The 16517-nt window shown below is 41.2% G+C and overlaps 1 protein-coding gene across 1 annotated transcript in view; it reads right to left on the bottom strand.

Moving 5' to 3' along the window:
* Nucleotides 1-16517, bottom strand: part of AFF4 (AF4/FMR2 family member 4) — a 74645-nt gene that overhangs the window by 12228 nt on the left and 45900 nt on the right. Inside the window, exons 9-19 of the mRNA XM_045027022.1 lie at nt 16026-16046; nt 15468-15522; nt 14144-14181; nt 13582-13744; nt 12006-12920; nt 9048-9136; nt 6655-6892; nt 4320-4417; nt 1518-1581; nt 1241-1377; nt 745-816 (exon numbers count right to left, since the gene is read on the bottom strand). Coding sequence (XP_044882957.1) covers nt 745-816; nt 1241-1377; nt 1518-1581; nt 4320-4417; nt 6655-6892; nt 9048-9136; nt 12006-12920; nt 13582-13744; nt 14144-14181; nt 15468-15522; nt 16026-16046 — 1890 coding nt within the window. The remainder of the gene's footprint in view (nt 1-744; nt 817-1240; nt 1378-1517; nt 1582-4319; nt 4418-6654; nt 6893-9047; nt 9137-12005; nt 12921-13581; nt 13745-14143; nt 14182-15467; nt 15523-16025; nt 16047-16517) is intronic.

The raw sequence follows: 16517 nt of genomic DNA, 5'->3' as shown, positions 1-16517 counted from the left end.
CCTCCGAGCCCCGCTAGGAGAGCGCACCCAACCGTTTGGGGACTACTGCCATAGATGGACCAGATATCACAAGGAAATCAGACTCCCATCAAAAGCATTAGCTGACTGCTCACCTTTCACTAAGTTTATAAGTGAGAAACAAGAACAGATTCTTGGCACTATTCATATCACTTCAATCGTAAAACTAAAACCTAAAAAGTAAACAATTTTTTTGTCTTAAATGCCTCCTTTTTATTCCCTCAATATTCAAATACACAGGAAGGTTAATGACAGATATGAAAGGGAGACGCTACGCTGACTCTAACTACCTAAGGTAGTGTTCCCCAAACTTTTTACCTTGTGCTTTCCCTTACCCCATCTGCATACCCTCGGCCCCTGGAGCCGAAGCCAGGAGTGAGGCTCTGGCTCTCAGAGACAGGGAGGGACATGGACGGGGTAAAGGGGCCACGGCTGGGGGCGGAGGTGGGAGTGGAGCTTCAGCCAGGCCTTGTGGCCAGCAGCAGAGCTGGGTGGTGCTCCCTCCCCACCCCCAGTGGGGGCTGTCCTGGGCCCCAGCTGCACCCCTCAGAAGGTGACCCACAACCCCCATTCTAAGGTTCAATGAAAACTTCAAATACCTTGGAGTACTAAATTTACAATTCAGTTAAACACAAAATAGTTAAAAATACCACTGTGTGTAACCTTTGGACATGGTGCACTCACTAATTTGACTCAAGATGTTTTATTAAACCAAAATGTACGTACCAAAGCACTGCTAGCCTTTTATCTGCAGCCGTAGCATCTGGTGCCAAATAATTTTTCAGTTTCATAGTGTATCTGCAAAGAAAGACATCAAGTAAATGACAAATAAAATAACGCATGATGTTGTCATTTCTCAGTTGCCATTTCTCATTTAATATTCTTTTAAGAAAACTATTAAGGCTTAGTTCCAGCTGCCCTCATATTTTACCAGAGATCCATAGATGATTTACTCAAAAGTCTGGATGAGGAAAGTTTTGGAATGTTTTTTGTTTTTATATTACAATTTGCACTACCATTAAGACCCTTAGATGAAAGGATTTAAAAGTCCTTTTAAAATAACAACATGAAGCCTCAAAATATGGATAACGTGGGTAAACTTTTACAGATGAGAGAATGCAAGTCTTGGTGGCAAAATCAAGAACAGAATCTGGGCACCTGCTCCCAGTTCCTGGGGTGTGACCACTAGCCTTCACTTACTACTTGCTTTATTAAAGCTTACTTGATTAATTCCACAGTTTCTGAATACATAGGGAACGGGGACTTGGATTCCTGAGCATTTTTCTCCAATGCATTCCCACATTCGATGAAAGATACTACAGCATCAAGATAGAAAACAGCTTTCTCAAACCTGTCAGACTGAAGAGAATGAAGCGTTAAAAACAAAAAGAGAGAGGTGGGAGAGAATTACAGTACTAGAGAAGAGTACAGGTTCAGAAGAGTTAAACCAACTTAACATTATGTGCAACCACCAGATAGATGTTTTGGGTTCTACTTACCAATGCATCTGCATTGTGCTTTAACTTCTTTGCTTCTTGTAAATAATGATCGGCCGAGTACATCCTACAACATAAAAAAAAGAAATTATGAATTTAATAAGATGAAAATTGAATCCCTTTCTGCATGTCAAGGTTTGTAACTGTGGGATCTTTTGACATTGCTTTTTCTTCCTTCCTCAAGTTACAGCACATATAATTTTTATCATAACGACCTTTCAACAGTTAAATTTAGTTACTTCCAACTATTGTTTTATGACAGCTAAGAGTCACTGGATTTAGCCAACTTATTCCACATTCCCTAGCCAAGCAAATTAGACATGTTAGCAGAGGTGTCAGTTATCTGACATGTGCTAGTGCAGAGTTCCCAGTCTGCAGATCACAAAGGATAGTATTAACCAGATGTGAAACTTTCAAAAGAAATCAAGACATGTTCAGATGGAGATTCCATTGTTATTTTTGAACTTGGGTCATACAAGCTGATCTGTGACATATGGCTGCATGTCCTAAAGCAAACTCCAAAGCAGGGGCGGGCAAACTTTTTGGCCTGAGAGTCACATCAGGTTTCAGAAATTGTATGGAGGGCTGGTTAGGGGAGACTGTGCCTCCCCAAACAGCCAGGCCTGGCCCAGCCCCTGCCCCCATCTGACCCCCGCCCCGTTTCTCGCCCCTTGATGGCCCCCCCTCCCAGTACCCCCGTCCCATCCACCTCCCCTACCCTCTGTCCCCTGACCACCCCAACTGCCCCCCGCTACCCCATCCTATCCCCTCCTCCTTCCTGACTGCCCGCCCCCTGGGACCCCTGCCCCATCCAACCACCTCTTCTCCCTGACTGCCCCCAGATCCCCCGCCCCTAACTGCCCCCCCACCGCCCCATCCAACCCTCCCTCCTTCCTGACTGCCCCCCCTAGGGCCCCTGCCCCATCCACATCCCCTTCTCCCTGTCCCCTGACTGCCCCTGGAACCCCCACCTCTGACTGTCCCCTGCTGCCCCATCCAACCCCTCTCCTTCCTGACTGTCTCCCCTTTCCCCCCACCACCGAGACCCAGGCCCCATCCAACCACCCTTTCTCTCTGACCGCCCCCAAAACCCCCACCCCCATGTTCCCCACTCTCTGACCTCCCCCACCCCTATCCACACCCCCAGCCCCTGACCACCCCCAGAACTCCCCTGCCCTCTTCCAACCCCATTCCCCCACTCCCTGTCCCCTTACCGTGCCGCCCAGCTGCACCAGGCCAGGCAGTTGCGCCACCCAGCTGGAGCCAGCCAGGCAGCCCGCGGCACAGAGCACCGGGTCAGGCCAGTCTCTGCAGCTGCACTGCCCAGGAGCTCGCAGCCCACGACTCAGAGCATTGCACCAGCGGCGGGGCGAGCTGAGACTGCAGGGGAGGGTCTGGAGCCTAGCCTCCCAGGCGAGGAGAGAGGCTGGGCAGAACGGTCCCAAAGGTCAGATGTGGCCTGCAGGCCGTAGTTTGCCCACCTCTGCTCCAAAGAGTAATTACAAGAGATCTTTAATTTTCTATTTTACTGTATTAAATGCTGTATTTACAAGGTCACTGTCTAAAATCTGAACAAGATTTTCCAAACATACAAACAGTTGGAGTTAATCTTTCCCCTATTTCACCACAATATGAAGTACTGGGCACACCCCATTTCATTTAAAGTCAGCATTTTATAACAGTTCATCATACCCTCCTCTTAGAGAGGCACTAGTTGACACTATAAAAGGAAAAAAAGCTAACATCTTTAAAAATCAGTTTACTGTAATCTAAAACCACAAATACTAAAACGTCTAATTATAATTATATGGTTACTGCATGGTGTCACTGCAGGGCATAGTCAAAGCCACCCGGGTGCCCTAATTATGCATTTCCGTACCTAATATATTTGGATTTCTTTTAAATTTATCCTTAACTCTGAATTTCCTGGCTTTAACATATTTGGCTTGTGGATAACTACAACTTCCCTCTAACTACAGATATGTGCTCCGAACTTTAACTCCATCATAACTTGATTTTGTCTGGGAATACGTAGTAGAAGAAAAGCAAACCACTCCCATAATCAGGTTGCTTGCATATGGTCCTTTATGTTGGCCCCTAAAAGTACTTAATCCAAAAAGCAATTATTTTAAATCAACCTTGAAGTAGCTGATAAAACTAGAACTGAGCCCCTGTAAAGAACACTCAAGTATTTGCATGAAATATTGCATGAATGGATAATCTTGATGTGAATTCGGGAACATATTTTACTGATTCACATTCTTCAAAATTTGATAACTTTTTGATAACTTTGATAACACAGGACCAAATGATTCCATGATCCCACTTTTGTGAATCAGCAATTCCAGAGGCAGAGGATCCTCTCCATGACTGAGAGCAGTCACTGACTTGGGGGGGGGGGGGGGTGCCAACTCAGCCCAAAGAGGACAGGCAGACTGGTCTGGTGAGGTGTGAAGTGAGTCTGCAGAAAGGGAGACTAGTATTTCTTAAAAATGGACACAGGACAATCACATACTGTCCAAATCTACTGCTCGCTTGTTTCAGGCTGAGTACGAATGAACAAAGGAGGCTATGGCTCCTGGTAGTGGCTGAGACGTCGGCCAAATTAGTGATACATGTGTCAGGCAGGCATACAATTACACGAACAGCATGCAGATCTCCACAGAATAATACTGTACATGCATGGCAAAGAACATCCCCTATACATAGAAAGCTACTATACATTTTACAAGTTACACACTGAAATTAATGCCCTGTTTAGGGAAGAAGAAATGTAATGTGCCTGGCACCTCTCACTGCTCTCACCTGTCATCAAAAACAAGCTTTGCTCTTCGGGACTTTGAGCTGTCTGTAGCTGGGGTAGATGCAGGAGGGCAGTTTGATGAACTGTTTAGAACCTTTTCCTGAGAAGAAATAAATTGCCACAATTAGTAATTATAAAAGCAGTTAGAAATCTGTTTTAAAAAGAGATGATTGTTCACTATTTAAGTTCCTCCTAGTGGTTTCACACTTGTTAAATGCAAGCTAGGTCAGTTTTGCAGCAGGTTAATTGCCATTCACATTTACTACTTACACATCATAACTCTCAAAGGCTTCTCTCCTCATTGGTGCTCCAATATATGCTGGGGGTGGAGCCAGACCAAGGATCAAGGAACCATAACCAGCTCCCTTACAAGCCCCCCTCTCTGATGGGCCAAATGGATCTCTGCTAGAATGAATCTGATAAAAGGTTTCCAGGCACAACTGAATTCTCCTCCTCAACTTAGTAATGGCTAACATCCATTTATTTTACTGTCCGCCTAGGAGAGGTGCTGCATGTATTTTCTGCTTTTCTATTCCTTTTAGAAGAATCAATTCTGTAGCATGATTTTTGCTTTAATATTTCAGAAGTGGAGTGATCATTCTATTTTTCAAGCATCCAAAATGTTCAAGGAGCCTTCCAAAGAGACATGGCTCCTGCCCCCAAAATCATACAACTTCAGCTCAACATGACAGTGAGACACAAGGTGGGCGGGGTAATATCTTTTATTTGACCAACTTCTGACTGCTTAAAAAAAAAAAAAACAGCAATATATAATCTCCCTTCACCCACCACCAAAAGGCAGTCACTTCAGAAAAGAAATACAGCCAGCTGTAGCAAATGTTCAGTGGCAAACGACAAGACTATACTAACTTAAGACAGGAATTAAAACCAAATTAAACTATAAGGAGATACTAATTACCCAAATAAAAAAAAATGGCCAGACTTGGTTCAGTGCTAATGCAGGGAAGAAAAAAAAGGTGCCAGTGAATCTACAATACAATCCCCTGAGGGACCTACAGGCTCCTTGGAAGTCTCCCACACATGCACTGACTAGACCAACCCTGCCTGCCTTACAAAATCTGATGAAGTCAGCATCTGAGGTGGATGTCTGCAATCCTAGTTTAGGTATTTCACTTGTTTGCTATTCTTGACCACCAAGTCACATTTTTCTCAGTTCTTGTCTATTTGTTATTTCAATCTGCACACTTGGCTGTCATGATTAGTTTATCTGACTTTGCTTCAAACCTTTTCTTCAGACATTACTGAAGTTAGCAATTTATAAGATTTGCCAAGTACTGCAACATACCAATTACATCCCTAATGCCTCATTAGGCTTTGAGCTTATGTTTGCTGCAGAGGCCTAAAGACAAGATGGCACCAACACACTACAAGAGCTTGTGAATTATAGTCACATTTCACCTTTGAAATATTACGTTCTTGCCATTTGATAGTACAGCAGTCACCGAGAACAGCTTATAATACAGCTAGGTTTAATGCCATGTTTTATCAGACATCCTCAGATGTTATGCACCACCCAATAGTATCCATTTATATAGGTGTGAGCAGGCAGAATCCCTAATTCCCCTCTCCACACACACACACACACACACACACTATAATGCCACAAGAACACATTTAGTCTGAACTTCCTCCCAAGATGTTAGTTTCTAGAGATTTTAATTTTCAAAATCTCCTGTCCCACCCTATTTTCTCCCCCAACTCAAACATAAACCTCTTCATTCTCCTGATAGCAGCTAATTACATCCACCTGGTCTGGCAGCCAAGGCAAGTCAGCAGTAGCCCTGTGAAGGGTCCTATCCTGAAACACCTCAGGGGGGGGGGAGGAGGAGGGGAGAGGGAAGGGGGAAGAGGAGGATTGAACTGTCTTTTCCTTTATAGTCAGGCTAGAAGTACAATCTGCTAAAATCACAAATGGCTCAATTATTTAACTGCATATAAAATATATTGTTCTATCTTACTTTGATATTAAAAACTCTGAAAAATGTCACTGGAATAAAATTCAATGATTAATAAGCAACCACTGTAGTTAGAAGAACACTAATCACATTTGTAAATTTAACATTAGTACCAACCTACCCCCAGGATACTACAATTCTAATGAATAGCTACTGAGTTGTTTTCCATTTACAGGCTTCCTTATGCCCCAATTACTTGTGCACTACCACAAGGAGTAAACACCTTTAAAAACTAAGTCACATTTAAGCTTAAAGTCAAAGCCTGACAAATTATTGCTTGGATTACACATTGACATGCCAGACTGCACACAGAGAAACAGTGAATATTAGAGGAAAGCATTTACAAAAATAAACTCCTTACCTTGACTTCCCTGGCACTGCTAGAAGCCTTCCCTTCAGTCTTTTTTTGTTTGGAAGATGAGTTACTTTTACTGCTGCTGCTACTCTCCTTATTACTGTTGCTGCTTGATTTTAAGGAAGAAGATTGACTGACTGTTCTCTTCCGGGACCCATGATCTTGCTTGGGATCTTTCTGAAGGACAGGGGCCACAGGAGAAGGGAGCAGATCCTTCTCTTTACCTGCACTTTGCTTTGAAGACCTGCATGAAATGAATAAGTACAGCTTATTTCTAGATACAGTGACAAGAATTATTTTGACCTAACATGACTGTATATGGGGCTATTTACTTTTCACCTCATTTTTAATAACTGGCTTTTGGGTAAACCAGATTGAGCTTGTTTTTACCATTTGATCTTGTTCTGATTTGAAAAGGCAGCAGATTCTAGCCCAAGGGTCGGCAACCTTTCAGAAGTGGTGTGCTGAGTCTTCATTTATTCACTCTGATTTAAGGTTTCGCGTGCCAGTAATACATTTTAACGTTTTTAGAAGGTCTTTCTCTAAGTCTATAATATATAACTAAATATTGTTGTGTGAAAAGTTAATAAGGTTTTTAAAATGTTTAAGATGCTTTACTTAAAAATTAAATTAAAATGCAGAGCCCCCCCGGACCGGTGGCCAGGACCTGGGCAGTGTGAGTGCCACTGAAAATCAGCACGCATACCATAGGTTGCCTACCCGTTCTAGCCAGAAAACCACTTTTGTTTAACAAAACAAAAACCAAACATTTACAACCTGAAAAGTTAATGCCAATATTTGTGCCAACCTGTCTATAGCACTGTTAAGGTGGAGACTTTGTTCTCAATGTCTAGACTAAGAGATGGTATAGGCATGTATTCTATTTGCCCAATCAAAAGGGAAAGCTACCCTTAATTCAGCCATCCTGTACATATGTACCACGTCCTCACCTTGACTGTTCAAGGACTACTATTGGCAATCAACGGCAAGCCTCATGCTTGCTAACCCATCTTCCAGTTGGGAAGATAAGGCATTTGGACAGCTATTTGCACAGTAATGAATTGTTCAAAGAAAAATTAAACACTTTTCATACTATTAATCTAAAGAACATTTGGTTCTTTGCTGACAGAAGACAAATATCAGAGTAAGAATAAATTTAAGAGCCCCAGCAGAGGAATCTGCAAATCAGTTTTACAGAGGCTCTGAAAAATCTTAATATTCACAATTGAACACAATGAAACTGAGTGTTACCCTGTGGTATGCAGTATTATTGTACTGTGTTGGTCCCAGTATATCAGAGACACAAGGTGGGTCGCGTAATATCTTTTAATGGTCCAATCAAAGATATTACCTGACCTACCTTGTCTCTGTTACACTGTGGTAATTCACAGTGGCCTAACAGGTTTCTTCAGATTATTCATTACAGTGGAATATGTGGTCCAGTGCACAGTTATATATTATTGTGTAATCTGAAGTAGCACATATTTTAAGAAAAAGAAAATCCACAAAAATGAACAAACTTGCAACTGATTAAAAGTACACTAGGAACCTTGCTAATTTGCATCCTGACTCATTGCAAAATTAATTGTATGTGTGGATAAGATTGGAAGGCTTATATTTTGCCAGTTTTAGGTTAGTTCTAATCTATGGTAATCACAAATATAAATGCAGCCAATTTTTTTTAAAAATGCGGTGTGTTTTTAAAAATGATCCAATAGTTGAAGGATGGGAGTAGAAGTCACGCAACCTGAGTTCTAATTCTGACAAATCAATGGCTTGCTGCATAACTTGGGGGAAAAAAAATTGAAATCTGCAGTTTCCAAATCTGCTGAATGGAGAATTAATCACCCATTTTACAAGGAGTGGATTAATTTGTGCGTGTGGTTAGGCGAAGTGCAGATTGTGTAAATCTTACATATGTTAGTGTTATGCAGCTCACCTATTTTTAAACACTGCCCTGTGTTAAGGTAAAAATTAGGGAAAATTAGTCCCAGAAGGAAATAAACCCAGCCTATTCCAACCCCGTTATCAAAGGTAAATGACCTTTGAACAAACTATTTTGTAATAATGAAGTAAAGTTGTTAAATAAACAAACTGTTCAATGTTAGGAGTGAACCGTGTCCCAGTATGACTGGTTCTGGGAAGTACCTGCATTCTGATTAGTTACTGTGAAAACCCCAAAGTCAAGGTAAAAGGACAGAGTCTTCAGACTGGGTGCACATGAAATCTTGCCCCATGAACAGTGAGCTGCAATGATTTTTTCCTTTGTAAGTGGTGGCAAGCAGGTATTTAGGGGGAGATTTGTAAGTGTAGATAGGGTGTTGGGTGCCAATCTTCCCCTTAATGTATGCTAAGTCTTATAGACTTACAAAAACAGCCAATTTTCTCACAGCACTTACTCTCTATTGCTGGAGGCCTTGTGGCCTGACGAAGACTTTTCTTCCAATTTAGTTTTCTTGCCTTCACCGGCTCTGTTTTCATCATCATTCTGAAGAAAGCAAGCACAAGAGAGCTATCAGGACAAAGTTTGATATTTACAGGTTAACTGTCCCTCATAATGTTTTACATTTGTCAAGACAATGTAGCAAACCTTTTACAACATATGGAACAATAGCACTACAGCAGATCTGAAAATCACTCCCTGGTGGGATCTAGCCCATGCCTTAAGATAGTTGACCACAATGGAATTACTTGTCCCAAACAGAAGGCAGTAGTATGTAGTGAATGTCAAATGATCTACCAGTACAAGCAGGACTGAAATGTGGCTGCTGAAATTACTGAACTACTTAAAATGTGATGACAAAAAACTGTCTGGAATCAACTAGGTTAAGACAATCTACACCTCATTAGGCTGATATATGAAGGTCTCCCAATAAGAGTAGGAAATTAATTTTGTTTTTGCTAGACCATAGGGGATTAAAAAAAAAACACTTAAAAAAAAGCTTCATTCAACATTCGTCAATACACCTCTACCCCAATATAACGCGACCCAATATAACACGAATTCGGATATAACGCAGTAAAGCAGTGCTCTGGAGGGGTGGGGCTGCGCACTCCGGTGAATCAAAGCAAGTTCAATATAACGCGGTTTCACCTATAAGGCGGTAAGATTTTTTGGCTCCCAAGGACAGCATTATATCGAGGTAGAGGTGTATTACTTTTGATAAGAGTTGATGCTTTATAAAATAGTGGACTGTAAAAAGCAAAAGGTTTTGAATGTGAATTTCTAAACTGCCTACACACTTTCATTAATCTTCAAATCTATCATAAGCAGTAGCAGCAGAAAAACAAGTGTAAAATAATAATTCTAATGAGCAACTCAGCTCGAGACTAAGGTCTAATTAATAAATCTTACTGTAATGCAATGCAGTAATAGAATGCTCTTGGGCTACGGAACCGCTACAACCCAGCACCCAAAGATCAAAAAAACATGTAAGCAACTGACATTTGTCAGCTGTTGGATTTCTAAAGTGATTGTTGCAGAATTTCTTATACAGCCTGCCTCAGTATTTTGGGGTAGGCCTGAAAAATAGTTTGCCTCTCCCACTTGCCTCAGAAACATATTCATGTCCACCATGACTGCACCACTAGGCATAGGTATGGTCTCAGGACTTTGAAGATGATTAGTGAGATGATTCTTTGAGATACAGCCCAAGTTTAATTGGTCTCCCCAAAGCCTTCTGTTCCTGATGTAGGAGCACAGCTCTTTATGCTGGTTTCTGTCCATAACAGCCACCATTTTTGTTATATTGTTTTGCAAGGAACAACTGGCCAAATAAGAGGGGGGCCATTAGGTTTAATGCTATTAGAGACTGAGTGCATTCAAGTGAGTGCTAGAACTTGTATAGTAGTGCTATACAAACACCAAACAACAACATCCTTGTAAAGTAGGTATTATCCCCATTTTTCAGGTAAGAAACCCTTCCACCTTACTTTCATTACTTGGCACAGGGCAAAGAGGTAATCTGAGCTGGATTAAGAATGGAGGAATCCATTTGTTTTCAGTCATGTCAAGTTCATCAGACCATACTCCAAGAGTGACTGGAGATTACTTCTTGGTTGCTCAGCAGGGAAGCTGGCACAGTTGAAGGCAACTGTTTGGAAGGGAGCTTGCAGCAGCATTTATGCCACCAGTGCCCCTTCGATATTGTGGCGAATTGGGAGATATCTGCATTATTTTTACGTTATGTTTGACTGTGTTTCCTTATTCAATTTTCTATTGCTGCCCACTTGAATTCAAAGAGCTGAGTCAGACCAGAGATAAGACAGAAAACTGCAGGTACACACCTTCAGAGCAGTTAAGAGAACAATGGGGCTATTGTTGGTATATGCTAAATATCAAGAGGCCTTGACTTGTTAAAAGATACCCCTGGCAGAAAGGCGGTGAAAGTGATGGGCTTGCCCTGAGGCTGACACAAAGAACTGGAAGAGAGGTTGGAGCAGGCACATTCCTTAAGCAGGGCCTAGGCCAGGAACAGTTAAGAATATGTCTACACTGTAGATGGGAGTAAGCTTCCCAGCCTGGGCAGAAAGACTCATGCTAGCTCAACTCGAATTAGCATGCTAAAAATGAAAGCGTGGATGTTATGGCTGCAGCCAGGAGTGGTGGAAATGCCCTAAAAGCATGGGGGAGGGAAGAGGCAAGGACGCCTTCTGGGACTCCGTGAGGAGGGAGGGTAACAGAGCCAAGGCTCCAGCCTGAGCTTGAACGTCTACACCATAGTTAAACAGCCCCATAGCCTGAGCCCTATGAGCCTGAATCAGCAGACACAGGCCAGCCGCTGGTGTTTAACTGCAGTGTAGACATACTCTTATGGCTCCAAATCAGGGCTTCTCATTCCCCAAAGCCATGGATGATTTCACAGAATTGCAGGAGTCACATATGGATGAAAACCCAATAGATCATTCAGTCCACTCTTCTAACAAGCATCCCTGCATTTTCTTAATAATTGAAAAAATTACCAGGCAAAGGCCAGCATAATAGAGTTTTTGGCACTCTGCTGATTGAAACATTAGAGCCAGTGCTGGTGTCACTAAGAAAAGACTATTTACCCAACTCAGTACCCAATGATCCCACAAGAGTCTGAATTTCCCGGCACAAATTTCACCATGACAACGGGAGTTACAATGCCTACCAAGCTCTCACAGAAACGCCAATTCTCCCCCACCTGCCCCAAAAGTCCAAGGAACCCTGAAGCCTAGACAGATTCCCTTCAAAAGAAACAGTACCACTTCTTAATTGGCTAGAGGAGTCCCTAAGACTGAGCACTCTCTCTTTGCCACTGGGCTATCCATCTCACCTCAGAAGTAAGGCATCAAGAGATTGAGACTAGATAAGTTTTCAATTGATCACTTACCTTATGCTTCCTTTTGCCCTTGGTGGAATTTTTGTCTGAGGCTGGTTTTTGGGACTCTCTTGTATGCTTCTCTGGCACATTTTTCTTCTCCACTTTGGGTGGGTCTGTGTCTTTGTAAGGCTTCCCTGGTATTCTCGATAAGAGGCTCAGGTCGATCTTCACAATAAGTGGATACCGTTCATCTGGATCACTGAGCGGTGAAAGAAGTTCCTTCTCTTCCATAGGAGAGAACATTCTTTGCCGAAAAAAGCTGTCGTCCTCCTCCATGGAAGATTTAACAGGAGTCCTATTGCTCTCAGAGTATTTGGGGGTTTGTGATGAAGGAGGCAGGCTCTCGTTTTCATCAGAATCAGAGGAGGAGGTATCTGTTTCTATGAATTCCCTGGATTTCTGGGAAGGTTTGCTTGAAGCCTTATATTTCTTTTTCTCTGCTGTAGGCCGAGGGGAAGATTTGGGCTCCTTCTTTATGTTGGGTTTTCTAGAGCCCTTTGTGGCTGCCTTATGCCTGTTTGAGGGCATACTTGTTGCAATGTCTACAGGGGTTTCGCTTTCTATTTTAAGCCCTCCTCTGGGCTCTTCAATAGCTGTCTTGTCTGCCTTCTTGGGCTGCTTTTTACCAACAGTTCTCCTCTGTATTGTGCTATCACTCTGTGCAGGTGACTTCTGCCTGCCACGACTGCTCTCCGATCCTTTTTGGGTGGTTTTGGAATCTCGCCCAGGAGTGGAGGAAATGGATTCCTTAGACCCACTTTGATCTGTATACCCATTCCCGGAGCTCTGATCTCGGCCATCTTTTTTGTAGCCTTGTGAAGATGGGATATTACTGTCCACAGAAGAAGCTGGTGACACTTTATGCGGATTCACTTTGTTCAACCAGTTGTCAAGTTGCCATTTGTTTGTTGGTGGTGGCTCAGGCTTAAAAAAAAAAAAAGAGGGAGGAATATTAAACACTATATATTTTCCTCCCCCATTTCCCTCCAAAGGCTGCAACATTGTGTTGTACACCAAGGTAACAGCTATGCAGAAAGCCAATGGTGCTAATGAACCAAGTATAATGTGTTGAAATACAGTGTGAAAGCCACAGCTCTTATACCTTCCCTGTGAAGAAAGGCTGATTACACAGAGCAGTGACAAATGATTGCTGGCAGAGGATGAGAAGAGCCACAGCAGATGCTGTTGGCCCAAGCACAGCATCATGGTGTGACCCAAAACGTTGTGCCATATCACCAGTTACATGAATGACTAAATGGAAGTTAGTGCATACCATGCTTTAAGCTACTTTTTTCATTGTTGTAGTATTACTGTATGAGCATGTCTGTCTCCCAAGCTTTCAGAGCCAAGTGGCATGAAGTACATGTCAAAGTAAAGTGCTAAATGTGTTTTTTTAAACAGTTCATTTAGCATATCTGATAAACTGCTGCTGAAAATCATTCCAAAATGTTTGTCAGTTTTACACTTTATTTAGCATCTTCTCAAACTATTGTTCTGTTCTTAACTGTCAAGATTGATGCGAAGATCATGGTACTCAGGGATTATTGTAGATGGATTATAACTCAAACCAGATATCAAATCTTACTTCTGGAGATGCACTCTGGGATGGCTCATTAGCCTCACTGTCACTGGAACTACTTTCACTTTCAGAGTCAGATCCAGAACTGCTTTCAGATCCACTATGGCTGCTTGAGTCATCCCTGGAATTATCTGCTCCTTCACTATTATGTTGTGAAGGTTCAGAATTACTGGGGAAAGACAAAAAGGTAAAATAATCAAGACTATGTAAGACGTACAAGTTTCACATAATTTTTATTTGCAACAGAAAAATTAAACAGGCTCTGACTTAATTATCTAACAGAAAATTCTACATAATTGAGTATAGCAAATAGACTGGGAAATGATAATTACTTATATAAACAATTACTGCTTTATTTTTCAAGCTGTTAAGTATCTACATGTGGGAGGAGAAAAGCTGTTTAACCAATGATCAAGTTCTAATCACTTCTTGGGTTAGCACAAGCCACAAGTCTACAGTGTCAGACATGGATTTTTAGAGCAGTGAGATCAAATTAGGAAAATTCATCTGCTCAAGTGTTGTTACTTCATTTGCCGTGAACTGCTAAAAATCAGCTATGAATTCCTACCTTCCAGGTGTACTCCTTGGCACTATCTTATCAGAATCCTGTAATTAAAAAAAATAAATAAAACCAGGGTGAGGAAGAAGCATTCATAAATTATATTATGCATTGTGCACTGCATGGAGACGAAAACAAAAATAGAACTCTAATACTCCTTCCTCATCACCAACAACATGAACATACTTAGCACGAAAGCTTATGCTCCAATACATCTATTGGACTATAAGGTGCTACAGGACTCTGTTGCTTTTTAGCATATATAGCATCTCTCATCTGAACACACTGGAATAGTTAACAAAATTGCATATTATCCTCAGAGAGGGAAAACGGACAGATTAAATTATTTGGCCACATTCACACAGCAAACAAATGGCAAAGTCAAAGAGTCCTACACATTCTACTATGGTTTTGAGAGTTCCAATTCCTCTCTACTCATCGCCCTGTATCATTCATCTTTCTGTGTGAGGACTGGTCACAACTTGGGTCTATCAGTGTTATTCCTCAATTTCCCAAAGGGCTGATGTTCAGCAACGGAATGCCCTATTCCCGTGCTCTCAGCAATTGTGCAAAATGCCTCATCAGTATTATCCAGATTTAAAACAAAACAAAACAAAAAACCAACTGGGATTGGAAACAACAACAGAAAATGAAACTGGGATACTAAATGGCAGTGCAGGCAATCACCATCATCTAGGTTCCTGAAAGGGCTATTTTTAGCATTATCTAAGATCAGTGCCAAAGATAGGACAATTTGTATTACAGAGGGTTAATAGCAAATAAGGGAGCATAAATTTTCCCAGCTAGAGTGAAGATGCTACTGTAGAAGTAGAAACAGAAAAAGGAAATTTGGTGCGAGTGTTCACATACATTAGACACAACCACCAATCCCAATCCTGAGTTACTGGTGTGTGGAAAAATGTAGGCCACATATTATTTTGAAGATGTGCTGTCCTTAAATGGCAGGCCATCACATGGGGTTGGGGAAAATCAATCCTGAAAAAGTCGTCTTGTCACAAAGAGTTTATACTTCTTGAGTACATTCTGTTCCATTTTATGTTGAGGAAAAAGCAATATGAAACTGCTATACAGTGAGATTTGGAAGTCTAAAGGCAAAACTGGAAACAAGGACTCCCACAAATAGTGATTATATATTCCAAAAAGTGTAACTAAAGTTACTTTGAAAAATCTTGCTTTTTAATTAATGCTTACTAACAAATGTTCAATTTGCAACCAGCCAAGCACTGCAGGTTTTTAAAATAGAAACTTAGTATTGAACACTTCAGTTGTGTCTGCTGAACTTTTCTAAAACTTTAGTATTTATGGTATATACCTGTTCACCATCACTGTCTTCACTGCTGCTGAGTTTTAAGTCATCTTTCAACATACTGAGTGAAAGAAAGAAAGAAAGGAATAAATTTTTCATATACTCTAGAAATTAATTCCAAAGTGGTGTTAGGCTATAAACTGATCTAAAATGTTACTAGGAATTGTCCTTTGTTTACAGAGTTCGTTGCATGTGGGAGCACACAGAATTCACTACTAAAATGTTGAATGCTTAAGTATAAGAATCCCTTATACAAAAATATTTTGTGTCACATTTTAGTGTGAAAGGAGAAGCGACCACTTACAGGACTGTCTTCTTGCATGCAAATGATTAAGAGTATTGTTTAAACAGAATTAAGGAGGCTAGAGAGTGACACTTAGAATTCTGTCATATTTTATTTCACTGCTGTCACATTAGATATGTATACTGAAACATAGCTGAATATATTTCACAATCCTAGAATAATGTCTGAATACTGGAAAAATACATTCATTACGGTTTTTGTTATTTTTTGTTTTATTTTTGCAATTAAAGGCTTTAGTGTATATAAAAACAGTATCTTACTCTGTTTGGTTTGATTCACATCTGGAGGAAGAAAATGAGAAAGTTAAAAAATAAGTTTCCCACGCAGGTACTTTTGCAGTATGGCTGTTTTAATGAAATTCCTAACATTGACATCTTGGGTCTAATCCCCAATATATCTTTTCCTCCCAGAAAAGGTCATTTAATGTTTGTCTCCCCAAAAGAACAAGTTTACTGACTACACAAAGTGCAATCTTGTCCTATCATTTTATTTAAGACAGTATAAATTAATTGCAATAAACTCTCAAGCTCTCACCCACACCTGAATCTAATGGGGGTTTCCCGCAGTAGCCCACAGATCTCCTCAGTTGCCCTCAGTTGCAGAAATGGCTCCAATTCCCCCATAGGTGATTTCTGCACCCACCAAAAATACCAGCTCCAGCCATAAGTATAGCATTGTTGAAATACTGCTATGACAAAAGAGCAAAGGAAAAATGAAGGGTGTAATCCTTCTGTTACTGTCTCTTACACTTA

The sequence above is a fragment of the Mauremys mutica genome, chromosome 8 (assembly GCF_020497125.1).
Source record: "Mauremys mutica isolate MM-2020 ecotype Southern chromosome 8, ASM2049712v1, whole genome shotgun sequence".
NCBI lineage: Eukaryota > Metazoa > Chordata > Testudines > Geoemydidae > Mauremys > Mauremys mutica.
This window is presented reverse-complemented; position numbering and strand designations above follow the sequence as displayed.